Source organism: Melanotaenia boesemani, chromosome 15 (assembly GCF_017639745.1).
Source record: "Melanotaenia boesemani isolate fMelBoe1 chromosome 15, fMelBoe1.pri, whole genome shotgun sequence".
Lineage (NCBI taxonomy): Eukaryota > Metazoa > Chordata > Actinopteri > Atheriniformes > Melanotaeniidae > Melanotaenia > Melanotaenia boesemani.
The window spans coordinates 11,200,336-11,221,645 of record NC_055696.1 but is presented as its reverse complement, the minus strand read 5'-3'; the positions used below and the strand labels follow the sequence as shown (position 1 = coordinate 11,221,645).

The 21,310-nt window shown below is 39.1% G+C and overlaps 3 protein-coding genes across 5 annotated transcripts; all 3 read right to left on the bottom strand.

Moving 5' to 3' along the window:
* Positions 1-2,066: 2,066 nt before the first annotated feature.
* On the bottom strand, positions 2,067-10,658 carry heatr6 (HEAT repeat containing 6). The gene is made up of 20 exons (XM_042007833.1): positions 10,357-10,658; positions 10,059-10,166; positions 9,777-9,917; positions 9,577-9,692; positions 8,580-8,694; positions 8,388-8,489; positions 8,132-8,296; positions 7,811-8,046; positions 7,535-7,709; positions 7,208-7,414; positions 6,551-6,650; positions 6,061-6,455; positions 5,864-5,986; positions 5,685-5,771; positions 4,638-4,772; positions 4,429-4,551; positions 4,209-4,333; positions 3,205-3,301; positions 2,802-3,006; positions 2,067-2,657 (listed from the first exon to the last, which is right to left on the bottom strand). The coding sequence occupies exons 1-20, from the start codon at positions 10,648-10,650 to the stop codon at positions 2,089-2,091; spliced, it is 3,618 nt and encodes a 1,205-aa protein (XP_041863767.1). The 5' UTR covers positions 10,651-10,658; the 3' UTR covers positions 2,067-2,088.
* A 2,033-nt stretch (positions 10,659-12,691) lies between these two features.
* dynll2b (dynein, light chain, LC8-type 2b) lies at positions 12,692-14,356 on the bottom strand. Of its 2 annotated transcripts, none has more exons than XM_042008142.1 (3): positions 14,249-14,356; positions 13,591-13,735; positions 12,692-13,508 (listed from the first exon to the last, which is right to left on the bottom strand). In XM_042008142.1, exons 2-3 carry the CDS (start codon positions 13,720-13,722, stop codon positions 13,371-13,373), a joined length of 270 nt encoding a protein of 89 aa, XP_041864076.1. In that variant the 5' UTR covers positions 13,723-13,735; positions 14,249-14,356; the 3' UTR covers positions 12,692-13,370. The 2 variants fall into 2 exon arrangements, with proteins under 2 accessions (XP_041864076.1, XP_041864077.1); XM_042008143.1 differs by having other exon boundaries at positions 13,591-13,731; positions 14,249-14,351.
* A 2,649-nt stretch (positions 14,357-17,005) lies between these two features.
* On the bottom strand, positions 17,006-21,087 carry srsf1b (serine and arginine rich splicing factor 1b). 2 transcript variants are annotated; one of them, XR_006012912.1, is made up of 5 exons: positions 20,670-21,087; positions 19,394-19,602; positions 19,131-19,303; positions 17,898-18,564; positions 17,006-17,553 (listed from the first exon to the last, which is right to left on the bottom strand). XR_006012912.1 is itself a non-coding variant. In XM_042008141.1 (4 exons), the coding sequence occupies exons 1-4, from the start codon at positions 20,855-20,857 to the stop codon at positions 18,376-18,378; spliced, it is 759 nt and encodes a 252-aa protein (XP_041864075.1). In that variant the 5' UTR covers positions 20,858-21,087; the 3' UTR covers positions 17,006-18,375. The 2 variants fall into 2 exon arrangements, 1 of the variants encoding a protein (XP_041864075.1); XM_042008141.1 differs by having other exon boundaries at positions 17,006-18,564.
* Between the last annotated feature and the right edge of the window lie 223 nt (positions 21,088-21,310).

The following is a 21,310-nucleotide window of genomic DNA, read 5'->3' as shown; positions in this document are numbered from 1 at the left end:
GCACAACTTTTAAAGCGATATTCTCCTCTAAAGAATTAGTCTAGCACTTAAAATGTCATTATACATTCATGCCCACTTACTTTTCTTTAACCACCACCAAGAAAATTTTGCACTTTAATAAAAGACTATACGAAAAACCCGCATCCATTCACCATCTGTCCAAATGATGACCAACTTATTTATATATTTTTGTTCATTATTTTCTCTCACAAAGTTCAATTTGAGCTAGATCCAAACAAAACTTAGAGCTTTGCTGGCCTCGCTTGGACCACAGTGAGCCCAAATAGCCTTGGTCAAACAAAAACTCAAGACAATGAAATGTATTGGATGAGTTTAATAGGGCGTATGTCATTCTGTTTCCATTCTTCTGAGAAGTGGATGTCCCAGCAACTTCACTGGAACTGTGCAATAATCAGAGAAACTGAAAAAAAAATAATAATAAAATAAAATCCAAGAGCTACATCCTAGATTCTGATACAGCATGTTAAATATTGAACTTCTAAACAGTACTATCAGGAAAAAAAGACTAAATAAGTATGGTTTGTTTTTAAGGGTTACAGGAGAGAGATCGCAGCCGACCCTTCTCATCCTGGTCATGGACTTTTTGAGCCACTCCCCTCAGGCAGGAGGCTACGGTCCATCCGGACCAGAACCTCTCGCCACAAGAAGAGTTTCTACCCCTCTGCTGTTGGACTCATGAACGAGAACTCTAGGCCATAAACGCTCTGTCTCAGTCACAGGACCTGTGCTTCATGCAAAAAGAGACAAACATACCAAAGCTACTTTACTGTCACTTTAGCATACTTTCTGGATTATGCTCTAATTCCATACCCATCCTGTATATTTTGTAATTTTGTGTTAAAGTGTAGAGACTTTATTTTGTTTTAAAATTTTTATTTTATATTTATTGCATGCTTAAACTTATAACTTATATTGTTTTTATGTCTGCACCAAGTACCGCAGCATTTTCCTAATGATGTGAACCTGTTCACTCATATGGCAATAAAAAACCTTTCTGATTCTGATTCTGATTCTGATTCTGATTCTTCTCTTCTTTCTAAATGATAAATGGTCTGTATTTATATAGCGCTTTAAACTATACATGACATACACCCATTCACACGCACATTCACACACTGATGGCGGAAGCTGCCATGCAAGGCATTTAACCACAACCCATCAAGAGCAATTTAGGGTTCGGTGTCTTGCTCAGAGACACCTTGACATGAGCTCAACAGGCCGAGGATCGAACCAGCAACCCTCAGGCGACCACTCTACCCACTGAGCCATGCCAAAAAGATCATGGCAGCACAGCTTAGGTATGCATGGTTGAATCTGAGCAAACCACAACAGGTATAGAATAAAGTTGCTTGAACAGATGAGACAAAAGTGGAGATTTAAGATCATAATGCACAGAACCCAATTTGGAGAAAATCAAACACAACCGATTAGCGGGAACTCTTCATACCATCTGTCAAGCATGATGGAGGGGTAATCAAGGGGGTTCCAAAGGAAAATAGGTTGGGAACTGCTGGCCAAGGTAATCTCTTATGTCCATATAAATTTATCCTATTCCTCAACCTGTATTATTTTCCAAAGGGGTAAAGGGAAAAAAAGATAAAGATAAAAAAGCTATTTTCAGTCCATTCAACCATACCCCAGAACTTCTTGGGCCCCTTGGGCCGTGCACTGCAGGCCTTTTTGGTATTCTGCCCAGTACCGCATGGAGGAGTATATCAAAAATATGAAGTCATCGTAGAAAAAAAAGTAATGAGATACATATATTGTGAATGAAATGAAATTATATTAAAAGGTTATTCCAAATGTTTAAATATTGCATCAAGTAAATAATTTTTAACTCGCCAAGATAAATACATAAATTGACATAAATTTTCAGATAAGCAGAAAAAAATGGATGAATGAATCAATTATAAATCAAAGCCATGACGCTCGTTACACTGTTGCACAAAAACTAAGACCATTAAAAGTGATTCATGATTATATGCAACTGAAATTAAACATCTTCATGTACGAATAAGGTAAGAACTCATTTCATCTCAAAAAGCTGAAACAGTAGATTTGATTTTTTTAAGACTCTTCACACGTCTTTACTAAATCCTCCAGGAAATTAATCACCTTTTCTTTTACTTCTTCTCCCACTTCTTCCCCTTCAGCCATCAAACTTTTAAGTCTGATTAGAGTCTCCTTCAGACCGACAATCCTCTGCTGAGGGTTGCAACTGTCCTCTCTTGAGTCTCTCTCTTCATCTGCCTCCTCTACTCCTCCTTCCTCTGCTCTCAGGTATTTGATCAAATGCTCTTTGATGCCCCTGCCCTCTTCACTGGCCAGCGATGCCCTGAGGGTGGGCATGTCCTGCAACTGGCTGACACTGAGCAGGTGCAGAAGAGCTTGTGAGAGCGTGAGTCGCAGGCTGGCACTATAACGGTACTCAAGGAAGTCATTTGTGTCTTCGCTGTTTTCAAGCGCTGTTGCAAGGGAATGCCACACACAGCTGAACCGCTTTGTATCCCCATAGCAGCTGCGATTGGCAGGGACTGCCAGGGCGGCGGCTGATTTGATCCGGACTTTAAAGTTCTTACAGGAAGTGACAACGTGGCAGAGGGCAGAGAATGCATCATGAGACCACGGGGCTGACTCTGACAGGTAGAAAGAAACAGGATAAATTTAACAAATTGACATTTGAGCAACATTTGTAACAACCAGCTGTTTATACAGTGATGAACATTTAGAAAGTTGCGTTTTTGATCCGGGAAGTGAAAGGACTGGGAATAAATATTTACCAAGCGGCAAGGCGGGGTTTCGGAAAGCATTTCCCAATGCGTAGCAGGCGTTCCATCTGACCTTCATCGTAGCTTCAGACTGGACAGTTTTGACCAGAGCACGAACTGCGTCTTCTAGAGGGCGCTGGAACACAGCCCTGGTCATCTGAGTCTCGCGCAGGAAATGAAGCAGATTTCCAAGCGCTCGCACTGCGTTAGACTTCACCTTAAAGGGTTGAAGGGAGGAAACAAGTTCACAGACAATAAAAGCTAACAATTCGAATATTAGTATTAATTGTTTACACATGACAAATTATTAATAATACACATTTCAAGATGTTGCATTTTTTCTCGTTTCAAGAGCATTGGAAATAACTGACGTGAAAATGAACCAGCATGTTTCTACTTGTGTGGCTATTCTCACCCTGTCTTTGTCAGCTGCTGCTCGGGTGGCTGCCTGCAACATCTTGAGCAGAAGCATGTCTGATACCTCCTCTTGGAAATCCACACCTACATTCTGCCTGATTAAAGAGAGAAAAGCAGATTACAGAACTCTAATAACAGACTATAGCTGTTCATTAATATTAGTGAAACATTTAGATTTTTCTTTTCTGCATGAATTGGAGCTAAACAATCATTACATACAAATTGGCTATTAAATAATGGAGATACGTGATCCAATTTTACGTCAAGCAAGACAAAAACATGGAAACCTCAGTTAAAGTGATGATAACATTCCAGTCAGGTGATTCCAATCAATGGTATAACAATCAAATATCAGAGTTGTAACCAAGTGGCCAATAAAGATTTTGCCCATCTGTAGTTTGTTAAATATCTCATGAACAAGAAAGCTGCTGGGAAACAATGTAAAAAAGATAGATGAAACTAAAACACAATTTAGTTTAAATAAGAAGTTTTATGTTTGGAGAATGGAATAAGATAATACCTTTATAATAGCAGAAATTAACTTAAAATAAATTTTGTCCAAGCTCATGTGCAGGACTAAATAATAGTTACCAGTAATGACTATTTGCAGGTGCTGCTACATAAGAGGGGATCACACCACAGCCACATATTAGTCACTTACAGATATAAGATATTGGATAATTTTCCTCAATACAATAATGATTTCTGTGTTCTCTAATTTTAGTTACATTCTTTATACGTCCTTTTTGAAAATTTCAAACATATTTAAAGTCATATTTCTGAGCAAATAAATACAATTAAGTTTCAAGAAACTAGTAGATTCATAAGATGTATGAATGTTTTACAAACTAGCACACCATTTCATTTTTTTGCTCTTTAACTTTTAACTAGACTAAACTTGGTTAGTGTTTGCATGAAATTCTTCAAGAAAGTATTTAATCTATTCAATATAAAATTTCTATATTCCATGCATTCACTACACTGTGCATCCATTCATCTTACATATTAGCAATAAGCGTGTCTGTGAGGTTTCCAAGTGACCAGGCAGCTTTGGCACGGACATTTGTAGATCGATCATCCAGGGCAGCAAGGATAATGTTTGCAGTATCTGCCACAAACATTACATCCTGAGAAAAGAATTTGGTTTAAAGACGTGATTTTGAAGACAAGATTTTAGCTCACTGCTCAGCATGCTCATTCAGTTGCAGGTTAGTGTAATTACCTCTCTCAAACAGGGGAACAGTATGTAGACTCCCAAAGCTCTGACAGCTGCTGTCTTCACCAGATAGTTGTCAGTGTAGGTGAGTCCCAGAAGTACAGTGATGCACATCAGCTGGGTCTTGTCCTTAAAAACAACATCACATATTAAGCGGTGAAGCAGAGATATTGTTGGTGGACAGATAGACGGGAGTTAATCGAAGGGAAACTCACAGGAAGTTGGGCGAAGGCCTGTGGCAGGATTGAGGCGAGTGTGTCGCAGGCGCTTGCCTGAAGTGTGGGATATTGTTCATTCTGCAATGCTCCATTTAGTGGTCCACTCAACACTTCTAACCAAAACTGCACCACCTACAATGTGCAAGCACAGAGTATGCAAGAAAATGTATTGTACACTCGAGATGTCATATTATGCCTTTTATTTCCTTCACTGTTTTGTCTTTTATTTATTTATTTATTGTGCATATGAAGTTTGCGGACTTACTAAACCTAATTTGCCCACCAGAATGTTATTCTCATCCACCAAAGACACTGTTCTTCAACTATCTGAACTGCCTTAGGGAGAATCCAGGTTTTTATTTGTTACCAACTATAACGTCATAAACATCTGCATAATGTCTTTATGGTTTCTAGTTTTTCAAATTAAAAAAAAAAAAAAAAAAGAGAGAGAGAGAGAGAGAGAGAGGTCAGACTTTCTGGGTTCCTCTTAAAACATTTTATCTGGAGCTCAACTAAACAGAGCCCAAACCTTTCAAAATTCAAAATGCCAACTATGTGTACAAAAAGCGGTTAAAAGGTGTAGTTATTTACTTTTCATTGTGCACACACAGCACTGTCCAACATCTACGTGTGAACATGCTGCTACTCTGTGTTCATGTGCAAAATATCAACCAATGGCTTGTTATCTACTGGTAATGCTCATAGTTACTAAAAGCAGCTTACCTGGACAGTAAACAAACTCCTCTGGGTTTCACACCTTTGTGTGGTTAAAATGCAGCCAACTCAAGCAAGATTATACAGATAAGAGATTTGCATATAAAAACGTATAATAAAGTCGTATCTGTAAACTTTGTTAAATGGACTTTATTTTTTATGCATGTGTAAACCGAGTTGGCTCGTCTGTTTAGTTACATGGTGTCCTCAAGTGAATGTACATACTGTAGCTCAAACACTTGCTGAGGTATTGCAAAGATGACTTAAAAACATTTGTGTGAAACAGATGAATCCTGGTGTATAAACAGAATAAACAAAGTCTGTACTTGCTTGAGTAATGGGGACCCTTGAGCTCTCAGGAACATTGCTCTCTGTTCTGTACTGCAGGATTATTCCCGTACCAAACTCCTCTAGCAGCTAATGTATAAAAAAATAAATAAATAAAGATGTTAGTGTCTGAATAATTTTTAATTTTCTTTTATGGTTGTGCATTCAATGTAAGGCTTTACCTTTGCTCCATGTAGTTGTATAGAACAGTCTGTCTCCCCAAGGCAGCGAGCGCTCACATGTCCAATCTCACACAGACTCGCTTGAGTTAGAGAGAAGTAACCGCGCACCAGGTGGGACAGGACCTGAGGGGGGAAAAAAAAACATCTTAATACTTAAAAAAATGTCTCTTCAGAGGTTTATTTTCATCGCCCCTTACCTGTAGAGCTTCTAGGCGAACAGGAGCAGGCTCTAAAGCAGCACCTCCGCCTGCTCCTTCGCTGTCTGACTGGTCCTCTCTGGGCTGAGTTACTAGCGACACACACAGCTGCAGCAGCCATGGTGAAGTTTTATCCTCCTCTGTTGGTGTGTGAGGAAGATGGGGGGAGTGTGTGCAAGAGTTTCTCTCAGAGGGTGTTGCTGGTGTACGAGCGGGTGACGCCCCGCCGTTTCTTTGTCTCCAGCTGAGAGATGAGTTCCGTGGGGTGAATGAGCCAGAACCGGAACCACTGCTGACTTCTGGCTGTTGAAGGAGAAGCTGCACCTCCGGGAGGGGAGCCTGAGTCGTCACTAAAGCTTCATACAGTGTCAGGACTGACACACGCACAGTTACATCTAAAGACAGAGCAGTTGTGCAGTCTGAGACAAACTACTGGCCTTGTTGTTTTGGATCATGCAAAGTCAATTGAGTGCAATGACAATATACAGACCTCTGTGGCGCAAATAAGGACGGATCTGCTTCCAGAGCAGGCTGAGCAAGCCAGGCTTGAGACGATGATAGGGAGCATTGGCCACCAGGAAGGCCAGGCACTAACAGACAGGTGAGATGTGCTGTGATTTCAACTGTTTATTTAAGCTTAAATTTCCATGTTTAATGTCCTAGCATGGAAAGTGAAAATGTAAGGTTATTCAATAATTAGGCACTCAGAATTTAACTGGAAATTCATGATTACTGTATGTTTTAGTATCTCCAGCAGAAAATAGATAATTTTGCTAAATCTGTGGCTCTTTATGATAAAAAGCAGATTAATTTAATTTCCATCAGGAAAGCTGCCTCCCCCTTCTCCATCTATCCAAAGGGCTAAATATTTACTTCCATAAGGTGTAAGGCCCCATCACAAACAATTCACATAAGGATTTCAGACTTTTTGGTGTTAGCCAAACTGAAATTACAACTGTGATGCCTCCTTTGGACCAAGTCCAACCTAAAGAGCTGAACTATTGTTAGACCCAAGTATTCTTAATGTCATGTCCTGATATATAAAACCTTTGAAATAAAAGTGGATGTGCTTTCTTTTCACATTAATGTAATCAAACAGGAAAGCTCAGTCTCCTGCAGACAGAAAGAAAAGCTCACACCATTGTACCTTTATCACTTGTGTGAGTGTTTGAGGGGAGGTCTCAGCCAGCAGAGCCAGATTAAGACCACGGTGCAGCTCTCTGACAGCAGTAGCAAGTGTGAAAGAAAAAGGGGTGTAAGATGTTCGGGGTGACGCCGTATCTTCAGCTACAGCCAGGAACTGACGAGAGCCATCCAGTATGGCTGACAACACTTGGAGCGCACACAATCGCACCTGCAATAAGAAAAATGAGAGAGCTGCAACATGTCATGTAACACAAACTTTATGTAGAAATTTCTCCTCAGGGACTAAAAAAAAACATTACTTGGGGTACAAACTTGGGATGTGATGTACCTTTGGTGAGGGGTCCTTCAGTACAATTGTAAGGAGAGTAAGAGGCGGTGCTCCTCCGGAGGGGGAGTCAGGAATAAAGGAAGACCAGTATCCATACAGAGTCCTCTTCTCTACAGCTTTCACCACAGCTAGCATACCGTGCAGCGCTCCCTGACGCACACGCCCATGATTCAGTCTGAAAGGTCAAAACACTGCTGATTGAATGTGTTATGCTGCAGAAGAAAGGAAAATAGAAACCTTTAAAAGTCATGTTTATATTGGAATAAATCTCTGTACCTTAACTTGCTCTGTGCATTTCCCTCTGGGTCAGAAAATTCTGAGTCAGAACTGTTCAGCTTCCAGAACGGATAAAGAAATGAAGAAGAGGGTTTAGATAAGGTCTCCTCCTCGCCTTTGCCTCCCTTTCCTTCTTTTTGAAATGTTGGCTCTTTATCTCCTTGATCTCTGTCATCTTCTTTGCTCTCCTCAGATTTTGCCTTCTTCCCCTTCCCTTTAGATTTCCTCTTTTTGTTCTTGGGAGAGACAAAATAACTCCTTCATAACTTTGATATGACTCTCAGTAAAAGTGAATCTAATAAAAATGCATGTTCATCTTACTCCTGAAGCTTTTCCTGGCACAGCAGCATCTTTTGAAGGTTCAGAAGATTTAGCAGGCACAGCAGGTTTTGGTGCAGAGAAGCTCTCGTACTGTGGAAGGGGGGCTGGGTAAAGCACAGTAGGCCACTCAGCAATCACACCTGGAGCTCCCTGGAACATGAGCCTCTGTGGAATACACACACAAGTCGTCAAGTTAATACACAAGAAACACAAATGTTATTGTGAAAAAAAAATCAATAATGGCATAATTTTACACCTTAAGGACAGCCAGTACAGATCCAAGCTCCTCGCCTCCTCCAAATTTCCACTTTCCACCCGAGAGACAACACTGAAGCCCTTTTAGTGCTGCTTGGATCACCTGTAAATATGACACAAGGGCAGGCACCAATCAGCTATGATTTCTTTTTACCCCCTCATAAAATTTTTTGTGTTACACACCAAGTAGTACCATGCAGTAGAAGAGTTCGTCTGTGTTGGGAGGTTTAGGTGATTGCAGAGTTTTCAGGAAGATACTGAAACAAACGCTTCTGTATTGATCATCCAAAGGCGGCTGACCAGGAATCCTACAGACAAATCAGATTGAATTTTTTTTTTAGATTTCAATATTTATTGTCATTGTTGATATTTTGTTGGAGCATCAACACTGCGTAGTGCAAAAACTGCAATAGAAAGCGAAACAAAATATTTTGGTGCTGGCACAGCTGTATAAACAGCCGCTTTTAGGCATGTCGTGTGTATGTGGAATAGGAATAGTATATTTGACTCATACACTGCAAAAACCAGTGCATAGTTATTGTGTTGGGGTATGTTAGAGTTCATAGTTGGGGGCAGGGAGGGGAGAGGGGGGCGCTGTTAAGCAGCCTCACTGCCTGGGGGAAGACTGTGGGCCATTCTCCACACAGCTGGAGAACCATAATAACAAACTATGTCAGCACACATGCAACGCACAGTTGTAAAAATTTATAATCAGTTATTTAGGGATTTTGACACATCTCAGTTTCCTCAGATAGTAAAGGCGTTGCTGGATCTTTCCTACCACTATTAATGCCCCAGGATAAATCCTTGGTAACAGTTACTCCCAGAAATTTAAAGCTTGTCAATCTCTCTACCCCTTCTCAGCTGATAGAGAGTTATGGAAATCCACAATAATTTCCTTGGTCTTCTTGATGTTCAAGACTAGGCTATTCTTGTAGCACCATGCTGTGAGATGTTGCACATCAGACCTATATGCTTTCTTGTTGTCGTTGTTGATTAGTCAGAGCAGTGTGGTGTTATCGCAATAATAATTACAGCAAAAACTTCAAGATCCAAAGAAGAAGCAGTAAGCACCAAAATGTAACAATCTCCCAGTTTGTGACCTCAAACACAGACAGAAAATATCCTTAATTAGGGATAAATGCATGTGGAAAACAATATATGGCTATTACCAACTTTAAAAAACCTACCTGAGACAGATGTTGGCCATGCAGTTGAGAGCAACATGGCGTAACTCCATATTAGGCTGAGATGGAGAACTATACTTCAGGATGGCTCCATCTTCACCCAGTAAGTCACTGATAAGCTGTGAATGAGAGGAATACCCATGTAAATATTTAAAAGAAACTGTACAATACACTCTCAAAAACTGGACTGTATAAATATCTACCTTGGGGCAATGAGGTCCATTCCCATATACAACTGCAGATAGTGCCAAGAGGACATCAGCGTGTGTCCATGTACTGCATTCTTTCAGTGCAGCAGCAGTATAATCAATCAGCACATCAAACGTACGCTCATCCATTATCACCTTAAGAAAACCCAAATGAAAAAGAAGCAAGACCAGTTTGAATTTTCCTTTCTTTTTCAGGTGATGATAGTGATTACATATTTTTTTAAAAAAGGTCCTAAAATGAACGAGTACACATGTTGAATAACTTCTACTTGTTACCTTAAGTTGGTTGAGAAGATGATGTACCAACTGGCAGAATTTGATGACTAGATGTTCTTGATTTAGTGGCACTAGAGAGCTGGCATGTTTCAGCAGCGTGCACACATCCTGAAATGAAAAGCACGAGACTCAACACAACAACTGAGGTACAGCTATGTGATTGTGCACAAAGATGCACCAGAAAGGGTGTTCGGGGTTCCCCACACATACACCAACGTGTGGCGCAGTGCCACACAGATTGGGTTCTTAATATCGCGAGGTGAAAACTGACTTCAAGGCCTAAATGAGTAGGTGTTACCTCGGGTCGTATGTTGATGTTGGGGTCGACGGTTTTGTTGTAGTTCTCAGACAGCAGCTGGTCAAACAGCAGGTTGAGCTCATGTCTCAGCTGATCTGAGTCTGAGCGCAAAGTCCGGAGCTTTGCGGCGCAGCGGGAAAATTGTTTTTCTGCGTCTGACATAGAGTCGACATGCGATCTGTCCACCGACAGGGGAGTGAACGGAGCGGCTTCAGCGGACAGAGACACCGGGGGAAACGCAGGAACACCACGTTGGGAAAAATCAGGTCCCAACACCTTTACTGGAACCGCCATGTTTCTAAACCCGGAAGTATTTCTTTTCTTTGTTGGCGATTATCACTAATACTCCACCCTGAAGTGTGTCAGACTCACTATTGCTCCCTGCAGTTCACTCCAGAGATGCCAGCAAACCCAAACGAAACGTTTTGTGGGGGATTGGTTGGGTTTTGTCCATAGACTGTATATAAAAGGTTTTGTCAGATTGAAATAGCTCCATAAAAATAGAAAAATGACAGAGATAATGTTAGACAAGGATGCCCCATCTTAATTTATACATGAAGAACAGATTATCAGATATTCTGAAAAAAGGAAGAGGCGTTTAGAAGTTACTCATTGGCTCATTTTGCGCAAATGCGTGCTGCTGCAACTCCTAATTTCCCCCGTGGGGGGTGTGATATCTAGATATCTAGAACTATCTAGATATCTAGACAGCAAGTGTCTAAATTAATCAAATAAATATCTTCATTATGAGCCATGATGTGGTGAATGGGAAATTATGAACAGGTCCTGAAACACAAATCAGGGCAGGGCCCTTCCAGGTGGTTGACAGGTAATAGAAAGGATTTACTAAACGTGCAGGGGCGGGTCACGAAAAGTTTTGTTAAGGGGTCCACCTCCACCCACCACCACCTTGAAAAGCATAAACTGATTATAAAAAAATGTACTTTAATAATTTACAATTAACTTATGAGCAAATGTAAATAATGAACTTAATTAGAATAAGTTCAATTTAAAAAATCAATAAAATTGTGCAAAATTCTCCAGATGCCTATTGACAAAGCTGTGCAAATTGTAAACATATTTACATTGTTTTGCTATATCAGGTGGCTTTTGTAATACATTTAAGCAACTTTTCAAGCATTGCAGGTTAATACTGGATTAGTGTAGCATTTCTAGTCATGTCTAGTTCCCAAGGATTATTTTTAGTACATTTTAGATTTTGTTCAAGTTTGAGACCAAGATCCTTAACCTTACTTATCCCATTTATCAGGCTATTTAGTAAGCATCTTCTGACAAGGCAAAAGGCAGACACATTGTAACATATTTAACCAATTTAATGTTTCAAATGGTGGTTTGTGCTCAATGTAAAGTGTTGAATGAAATCACCAGAATACCAGACAGAACATCAAGTCACATTCCAGAGATATGCAGCAAATGTAGTTGACAACCAGTGACATGCAGTCGGAGCCTCACCCATCAGGAACAAGAAAAAAAAAAAAAAATCTAAATCACATAATTGTAATATTTGTCCATTGATCTGTTACAAATGTATTTTCTGTACAACTCCCATCACTAAACATTTTATGTTAAACCACTGAATTTGCACATTTCCCGATCAAAAACAGGGCAGAAACCCGAGATGAGGCAGCAGCGAGCTGGACCTAACCTCGGAATTTGTTTTTCAGCATGTCGCCCAATAAAGTTCATAGACCATGACTTTCTAAGTGTGTGACATAATATTCTCACTGATCAGACAAACTGCATGGATAAGGTAATAAAGACCTTTGTTACACCCTGAAGGGGCACACGTTGCTTGTTGCTGCTGTACAAAAGTGTTAGCTAAAATCAGCAGGTCATGTGGCGCAGCAGTTTATTTTGTGCTCTACTTCGCCAACCCCCCTAGATGGAGGAATAATATATATATATATATATATATATATATATATATATATATATATATATATATATATATATATATATATATATAAATAAAGACTTTCTTCTTTAGCCATGATCTATTTTTGTGGAGCAGGAAAGGCGCATGGACAATACATAAACATAAAAAGACCACAAATTTATGTTTTCTTTAAAAGAAAATAAATACCTAAAAAAAAATTTAAAAATTTGAAAACAAATTTGACATTTGTTATCCTCTTGATGAGCAACCGGCATTGAAACTGATCAAATCACCAGAATTTCAAGTTTTTAAAAACTAAGAATTTAATTGAGGATCAAAATTTAGTGTTCACATTTCTATAAGTTACTTTGTTTAGAATGAATATGAAATGTTTAGAAAACACATGGGAGCAAATTTCCTCCTTTCATGGTCTCTTGCTATAAAAAAAACAAAACAAAAAAAAAACACCTTCCTAGGCCAAATATGTTCCTGTGTGTGTGTATGTGCGCGCGCAAGGAATGCTGATGAGATATGAAACATTTCCAGTGGCAAATATGCTGCAAGTTGAATAGATATTGACTTCTTATGATTATAAAATCGGACTTGAAAGGAGCCAGTGCCTCACCAGCCACGAACCTCACTGTATGTCACCGTTGACAACTCAAGTATAAATAGGAATGTTCAAACACATACAAACCTAAAATCTCAGCATGTGAATCTTTTATTGAGAAGCAACACTCTTAGCATTCAGCCCATCAGTTGTCACTGGAAAGTAAAGGCATTTCAACAAAAAACACTACCTCTCTTAATTCAATGAAAAATAGGTTTACAACATATGTGAAATAACTGACAGGTCTGCATATTAGTATGCAGCAAAATTATGAGCCACAACTAAATCTGTCAGACGTATGAATGCTGACCAAGCGCAGCTATCAGTTTTATACTGGCAATTTCTATTAAGGATGGCTCACCAATCCAGACGTGACTAAAACACTGTCCACCAGAGCTAGTGGTGTTGCAGGTGGCACAAAGTAACTGGAGAAAGCAGGTAACCTGGGAGGTAGACATGTCTGCAGAAAGGTGGTAGCAGATGTACAGTGTGGCACAGGAGGATGTTTCAGCCTGACTTGAACAGCAGAATAGCCACTTGACCCAGGTAGAAGTAGATAAAATGCTTCGTCTCATGTGTCACATAGCTGCCAAAGTTCCTCCCGACAATGCAATGCCACGTGGGGTTGTATTTCTTGTCAAACTCCTGCAGGGGAGACAAACGTTCACAGCAGAACCTTAGCATATCAATACATTTCTATTACTAATTTAACAAAAAGATAGCCTACCTTTTTGACATAGGCAGCAATGTCCTTCTCAATGTTGTACTTCTCCATTGCCTGCATGGCACAGTCCACTGCATCCTGCTGCATTTCATCAGACATATCTGCATTTTTTATCACTGCCTTCTTGTCAGACATGATGGCTTTCTGACTGCAAAAGAAGCTCAGTCAGAGAAATTGTCCATAGAAAATGAAGACAATTATTACATGCAGATGTAAAACATAACACCACTGTGGCAAAACACCATTTAAAAAAATGAAAAAAAAATTAAAGCATTTTAAAATGGATGATTAATAGGATTTGGGAGCCAAGCAAGGCTAGCAACTTATCAGGCACAATAGATGTAGAATGATGGGAGCTCTAGATTTTATCAAGTGTGAAAATAACTTGGGTTAAATGCGCTTTGAGCAAAAAGGAGCATCGTACTTTGGTTAGTAGTTTAATTACAATGCTTGTGCATCTATCAGTAGCAGGTGAAGCAGTCAGGTATGCAAACAAAAGCAAAGTGAGTGGATTCAGACAGCTTGTCGGGAAAAACGAAGCAGCCTCAAGCAGCATTAGCAGGATGCAAACAGCAGACACCTCACTCTCACCTGGGTCCAGGCTGCTGTATATACAACAAACGTATCAATGCACAAAATTTAAGACGAAAATAACTCCTACCGTCTCTCTGTGTAGTTTCAATTTGGAGATAACACGTTTCGGGAAGCTGCACCGTTTTTCCTTCCTTTATGGAAGTACGCATGGAGTGTCTGCTCCTCCCTCCACATCGTTTTCACTATGTGATTGGCTCCGTGAAACCTCCACCCTGGCTACAGCGGTTTTCACTTGCGGACAGTGTCTGCATCTTATTTCCACCCAGAATGCAACGTTTTCCGTCAAGTTATTTTAATCGATTAACACCACATATTTTATTCACATCTGAACAGAATACGTATCAAATGTTCTTTCATTATTTCATGAAAAGGACTAGCTAACTTAAAAACAACTTTCAAAAAAGTAAAGCTAGGCCTTACAAGAAAAGTGGCACTAAAGGAAAAGCTGGAGGAGCATTCAGCCACAAAATATGATTGAAATTTGGGTTGCAACGTGAAAAAGAGCAATTTCTAAATACAGTTCTTCACGAAAATTAAACATTTGTAATATTCTTGCACCAAAAGATTGAAAGAATCTCTCGTTGGCATTAAAAGTACGGTGGCCGGGAAGTGCAAAACGATATTACATTGATTGAAATACTTTTACATTTTTGCTATACAAATTTACATCCACTGCAAACGTTTTACATTCTCGCCATGCACATTACATAATATAAACTATATTTACATTTACAAAACAAAGTACAATGCTGAAACACTTTTACCAAGGACTAAACAATTTTACATTTCAGAAAAAACAACTATACAAAACACTTTTACAATCTTTGATGCAAACTTACATGTGCAACTGCAAAATATTTTTACAATACACTCCTGAAACATCTTTACCAACGACAAAGCAACTTCACATTTATGTGAAACACTTTTACAAGTTTACCGAAACACAATTACAAGAGAGGTGTTTCAATAAAATCTGTGACCCATCAGAAGCTGTGACCGCAGGGGACAAAATGGTAGCCTACATTCCTCTGCATGTACGTCTTACAAGACGAGCAAAGTCTTGAAAACACTTGTATTGAAGTCTGAGTTAATTATGATGCAGGTACAGTAAAGTCACACATTCTAACAACATTCAGAAACGGTGACCTGTGTCACCCCTTTAGTCTGGATTTTTTTTTTAACATGGGGGGGGGTACTATTGCCAGGTCCATTGGTAGTTCCAAAGGAACTGGCAATTTTCATATCTTGAAAAGCTCCATCAATAATCAAAGGTATATACAGGTTTTAGAGTAGCATCTTTTCCATGAATATTATTTCAGAAAGACACTTGCTATGTTATATTGAGTACTGCATGTATTAAAACAGCATGTCATTGCAGAAGAAGAGTTCAGTTGTTGGATTTTTACCAAAACATTTGTTGTGCCATAAAGTTTAAAGTACCACAATGAACATCTAGGACTGTTAAATTCCTATATCAGACAAGAATGGAATAATGTTCCTCTCCGAAGGTCCAACAACTGTTTTCCACAGTTCCCAGAGATTTACAGACCACTGTTAACAGGAGAGGGCACTACACAGTGGAAAACAAGAACATGACCCAACTCTTTTTAAGATCTGAAATTCAAGATGTTAATTTTTCTCATAATGTCTCACTCTCAAAATTTGATGTTTTCAATGTTCATTTTAGATTGAATATAAATTCACAGGATCAGTAAATTATTGTATTGTTTTATTTGTGTATCCCAGCTTTGGAGTTGAATATACTGTGTCCCTGCACAATACTTTTCTCAGTAAACTGTATACATTTCACTAGTTACTCTTTAACTGCTGGCTATAGTTGAAGATATGATCAAAGATGTACTCGGAGTGACTAAATGTCCCTCTGAATGGGGTGTCCCACATTTTAATGTGCTGACAATCAGTGCTGCAGGACTTTTTTTTTTTTTAGTTTAATGTGGGGAAGATGCCATATGAAGCAACACAAATGGCTATAAGAACTGGATGACTATAAAAGACATGTCCTAGTCTGCATTTCTGCTGAAACCCAAATATGGCCAGACATTGTCCTAGCAGCAGAAACCAGAATATACCAGCAAGTAATAATCACAAAGGCCAGCAGAATAAAATACAAAGCTTGGACCAGTAATTTAGTCACTTAAAAATATAAAATAATCAGTACTTTTAACAACTATTTAAAGTCATGAAAAAAATTACACCATCTTGAAACTTGGATTGAAATCAAATATATGTAGGCTCTTTTGTTGAATTATTCATATTTTATTCAGTGTTTTTCTCATTTTTAAAACTTCCTGAGAACTGGTAATTAGTCCCACATTGTCAAATGCAAATATACTTTGTCTCACATTTCAATGGTTTGGATCAGGTCATCCTATCTTTGGATATCATTTGTTTACTTTGTGTATTAAAAATTTAAAATGTATACATTTTATCATTCCAAGTGAAAATACTCAATTTCCTACCTACTTCTGAATCTTAATGGAAGTCATAATCTAAGTTTGATTTTCTTTTCTTTTACCATTTCCCATAAAATGCTTACTCACCTGTAGATTCAAGCTGCAACTAGACCCACCCTGGGTGCGCAACCTGTCCAACTACACAGACAATATCAACATGACATGGTTTCCAGGCGGAAAGACCCACCAAAAAGGAGCTTGAATTAAAAGTCCTTTTGAAAGCTCTCACCATTGCTCCATCCCACGTTATACAAACACAAAAAAAATAAATTCATACAAATGTGTACAGGTGTGCTTGTGCCACCATTTCTCTTGTATGAGAAATGTAGGGAAAACAAAACAAAGATCACTTTTGATTTTACTGGATATTTTATTAAAACAGAATAAACCTCTGTAATATTGGAGATTATATTCAAGAAAATAAGAAATTATCCACCTTTGGAAAGATTGACCTAAGGAAAAAGATACAAACCACATTAAGGTAACACTCCCTTGTCGCTTCCCCAACCTCTGTCTTCCCCCCCTCCATCACTTTTCCCACTATTTACCACTCTCCTTACGTGGGGATCCATCCTGCACTTCCCACCCTCCTCCTGGTTCTGATCCAAGCTTTCTTCTTTCCCACCCCCAAATAAAAAAATAAAAAAAACTGAAAATTATAGCTTGTCACTGTGGCATCAGAAAGTGTGTCTCTGAGGTCCCACAACATGGAAGAAATAATTTAGATAAGCCAATTCAGTTTCATTATCCTATTACAATGTTTCCGGTTTGCTGCAGTTATGTGAACAGGGCCGTGGTCGTGCTCCATGTATCCATCCTGAAGCCTAATCCTAATCCTGATCTGATCCTGAATCCTGATCCGGATCCGGAAAGGGGTGACAATGAGCCCAGTCCAAACCTTTAGAATACCAGCAGAACCAAAGAGAAGGAGGCGAGTTAGAATCACACCTTCAGAAAATATGTCAAGAATTGTCAATAAATGCAGCTACCAGGGAGTTTACTTTGAGAGACAAAAAAAAAGAAAAAAAAAAAAAAAAAAAAAACAGGGACAGCATCTTTATCAAGCCCAAAGTTACTTTGAATACTACAAGATGTTTAAAAAAAAAGCTCAAGGTCTTCAAATACAAGGTTTACAGCATAGTACTGCAACATTCAAAACTGCACGCTATTGCAAAGTGAATGTATATATATAAAAAAAATTATAATGCAGAGTTCACATTTGACAAGGCACAGCCGTCATACCATTGGTGCCATATTTGATTCCTCCTCCTCCTGTTAATCTTAACATGTACTGTCTCCTTTCTTCCCATCCTAGCCTGTTCCTCTGAACTCTACAGAGAAACACACGAGAAGGTCAAAAGGACAATTGTTTATCCTTAAAAATGAAAAAAAAATCTTTGGAAAAGAAACAAAATAAAAAAATAATGACAACCAGAATAACAGCAAGGAAAAGAAGATGGGAATAGAAACACAATGATAATGAGAAAGAATGGAAGGGAAGAAAGCAGCAACCCACATGAGTCATGTGGAAAGACCATTAGGTCTGCAAAAATGACAACAAAAATAAAAATGCAACAATGAAAAAGGGGGGGAGGCATACAACATGACAGGGGGCACATGTAACACACGAGATAATCCTTAGTGAATACACATTTTGTTATGTGATGTTAACATTTCCTCTCCGGCTTTAGGGTACACCATTGCTTCAGTTTAGGTAAATCTAGGTGCGAGAACGAGAGCGGGATTGGGAGCGGCGGGGAGAGTAACGTGGAGACGCTCTGCTGCGACGTGGGGAGTAGCTGCGAGAACGGCTCTTGCTCCGGCTTCGACTGCGGCTACGAGAGCGAGAGCGCCCATAGCTCGGGCTGCGAGGACCATCCACCTTCACACGAATGTAGGTCGTCTCTCCCTAAACACAAACATGCAAATGCACAACATACCCATTGGTTTCCACGTACAAACTGAAATACAAAACACCAGAAAGATTCCTTGATTTTTTTTTTAAGGGTGATCAACCCTTTTTAAAAATAGCTGAGAGAAGCTGCAACATAAGCAACACAATAACACACAGGCTAGTACAGATATCTGAATTTCACATTAGTCATTAGTTTCACATTGAGCCAGACATCCACGGCATACAAATTTAGCATTCTGAGAAATAAATTTCAGATAATCTTAACAAGGGATGCATTTGTTGAGCAAGAATGTTGCTGAAACTATATTCCGGTCCAGTTCAGGATCAATGATTAATCCAATAATTGAAGAATCTTTTAAACAAGCCACCACTTATTCAGTCACCTGTGTTTTACCTGTAATATGAATCAACATATCACAGTGATTGAAAATTAACATTTGGCTCTACTTACAGTAATTTTCATCTCACTCCTGATTTCTTCATTTAAGTAAGTTTTTGAACTCCAAAATGTAGTTCTTGTGCCACTCCTTAGTAAGCTTTTTACCATGATCTTTACGTACCTCGTGAGAACGAAACTTGGTGTTATCCAATTTACGCACAGCGTACGTCATATCTTCTTTGCGCACAAATTCCACCACTCCAGTGCCATCACGGTAAACATCAGCATAACATACATCACCTGCCTCTCGCATGTGATCCTTCAGGTCCTGCCAGCTCCCACTGGGGGGAAGACCTGGCAAGAAGGAACACAACATGAGAATTAGAAATTTGACTACACATTTAAATAAACAAGGGAAAACTGCAGAAAGCAGATATCACATACCTGACACAACCACCCTGTTCTCTGAGCGTCGAGATGGGGGACCATACCTTCCCCTTGGGGGTCCCATCCCACCACCACCACCACCGCCGCCGCCGCCGCCACCGCCTCCTCCACCTCCACCTCCCCTTCCACTTCTTGGAAACTCCACACGCAGGCGGTAGCCATCATAGTCATAACCATCTCGCCCGTACACAGCATCCTCAGCATCCCTGTAAAATTCAACAGTCAACATCAAACTAATAGCCAAGGCTAATCTGGATTTGATTGACAAGTGATGTCTCCATCCATATTTTCCAGTTATTTTAAGTTTTCATCAACTTTTTCTTTTTGTTTTATAAATTTAATTCATTAAAACGTACAAAACACTCAATAGAAACATAAATCTCAAACACTTGAATAAAAATGTGCAAAAAGAAGAAATCACACTGTCCAAATTCCATTAGCATATAGATATAACTTGAAATATAAAGGTCAGTTCAATAGTCACAGTATGATCATCCAGCTTTGTATAATATCAAACGTTCATTGGCATGTCAGTATTTATATGTTATTTTTCACATATATAGTTTTGTCTGTACTGTTGATAGTGTGTGAATTTTCTCATAGGTCTCATGAGTTGTTTGGGTCTTAATAGCAATTCTTTCAATTATCGTGTGATTACTCAATTTAAAGTTCAGGACTCATTTAGTTTTTATACAGAAAACATTACAGCTAAATTAGAATTTCCTTTGTGGTGGTGCATCACTGTTGAAATATTTCAGAATCAGAAAAAACGCAAAGAAAACTGAAGTGTGACAGATTTTTTTTTTAATCTGCTTTTTAATGGATAAAAATTTTTAAAAATGGTAAAAATAAAACTGAAGAACATTTTCGATGGTTTACTTAAATACATTTAAATTGTAAAAGCAGCAGAATTTTTAATTTCTACACATGGTTTTTATCTAAATAAGTTTTTTTTTACGATAAGCAGCACAACCACCATTTCTTGCTTTCAGCCAGTAACTCGGGAACACCCGAAAAGGGGCCTCGCCGTGCGCAGATGCAACACAAACACCTGCATTTAGCGGAACAGGTTTTGAACAAAGCCACTTACAGCGATCACTGAACAGACTATTATGTTAAATCAAAGAATTTTCTGAAATAATTAACTTATTATATGATGTAATGATTTAGTGTAACTAGATAGAAGTGCATGTTTCTTGTGTATGGTTTGTGAAAAACAGCTTTAAGTGTAAGTGTGCTGATAACAGAAACGTGGCAAGGAGCTGTAGCTCACCTCGGGTCCTCGAATTGCACGAAGGCAAACGGTGGCCCTCCTCGGCGGTTTTTCAGATCAATATCACGAATAGCCCCATATTTGTAAAATAAGTCCTCCACGTCTTTAGAGCGGATATCGGGGGGAAGGTTCCCCACGTAAATACGACAGTCGTTGCTCCCCGCGGGTCCTCGAATCACTCCTGACATGCTAACGCTATCAAAAGCTAACAAGTTTTTACACACAATATCTAGAATGTTTACTCATGAAAAAAGTAAGCGTAAAATTAAGCTCAGAAATAATACGAACTCGTTAAATGTTGGAACTTCGTCTTAATCGAAGCAGTGAGCCACAACGACAAACGAGGGGGGAAAAGGGTTTAGTCGTAGCTTTGTCTAGGCTAAGAGATCTTACCTCTTCTTCAGTGCTACAATAGAAAACTTGCTTTAAAAATGAACACAGCGCCATCTACCGCCGGAGGAGGTTACACCAAAGTGTTGGTTCGTGAAACCACTCCAAGAAGTTGGACAAATAATGAAATCAAGGTCCATTTCAGGAACTTTCCACAATTATAATCTATAAAAAACTTCTTATGAAGAACACAATAAACAAAATAAATAGTATATAACACCTGCAGAAGTGCACCCACCTGTGTGTGCAAC

Coding starts and splice junctions, on each gene's coding strand:
- heatr6 (XM_042007833.1), bottom strand. CDS start 10,650: ATGGCGGTTCCAGTAAAGGTGTTGGGACCTGATTTTTCCCAACGTGGT. Junction 8,297..8,387: donor CTGTACTGGCTGTCCTTAAG/GTGTAAAATTAT, acceptor TGTATTCCACAG/AGGCTCATGTTCCAGGGAGC. Junction 5,772..5,863: donor TACAACTACATGGAGCAAAG/GTAAAGCCTTAC, acceptor TTTATACATTAG/CTGCTAGAGGAGTTTGGTAC.
- dynll2b (XM_042008142.1), bottom strand. CDS start 13,722: ATGTCTGACAAGAAGGCAGTGATAAAAAATGCAGATATGTCTGATGAA. Junction 13,509..13,590: donor TTGCTGCCTATGTCAAAAAG/GTAGGCTATCTT, acceptor TCTCCCCTGCAG/GAGTTTGACAAGAAATACAA.
- srsf1b (XM_042008141.1), bottom strand. CDS start 20,857: ATGTCAGGAGTGATTCGAGGACCCGCGGGGAGCAACGACTGTCGTATT. Junction 19,603..20,669: donor GTGCAATTCGAGGACCCGAG/GTGAGCTACAGC, acceptor TGAATTTTACAG/GGATGCTGAGGATGCTGTGT. Junction 18,565..19,130: donor CCAAGTTTCGTTCTCACGAG/GTACGTAAAGAT, acceptor GTTTGTGTTTAG/GGAGAGACGACCTACATTCG.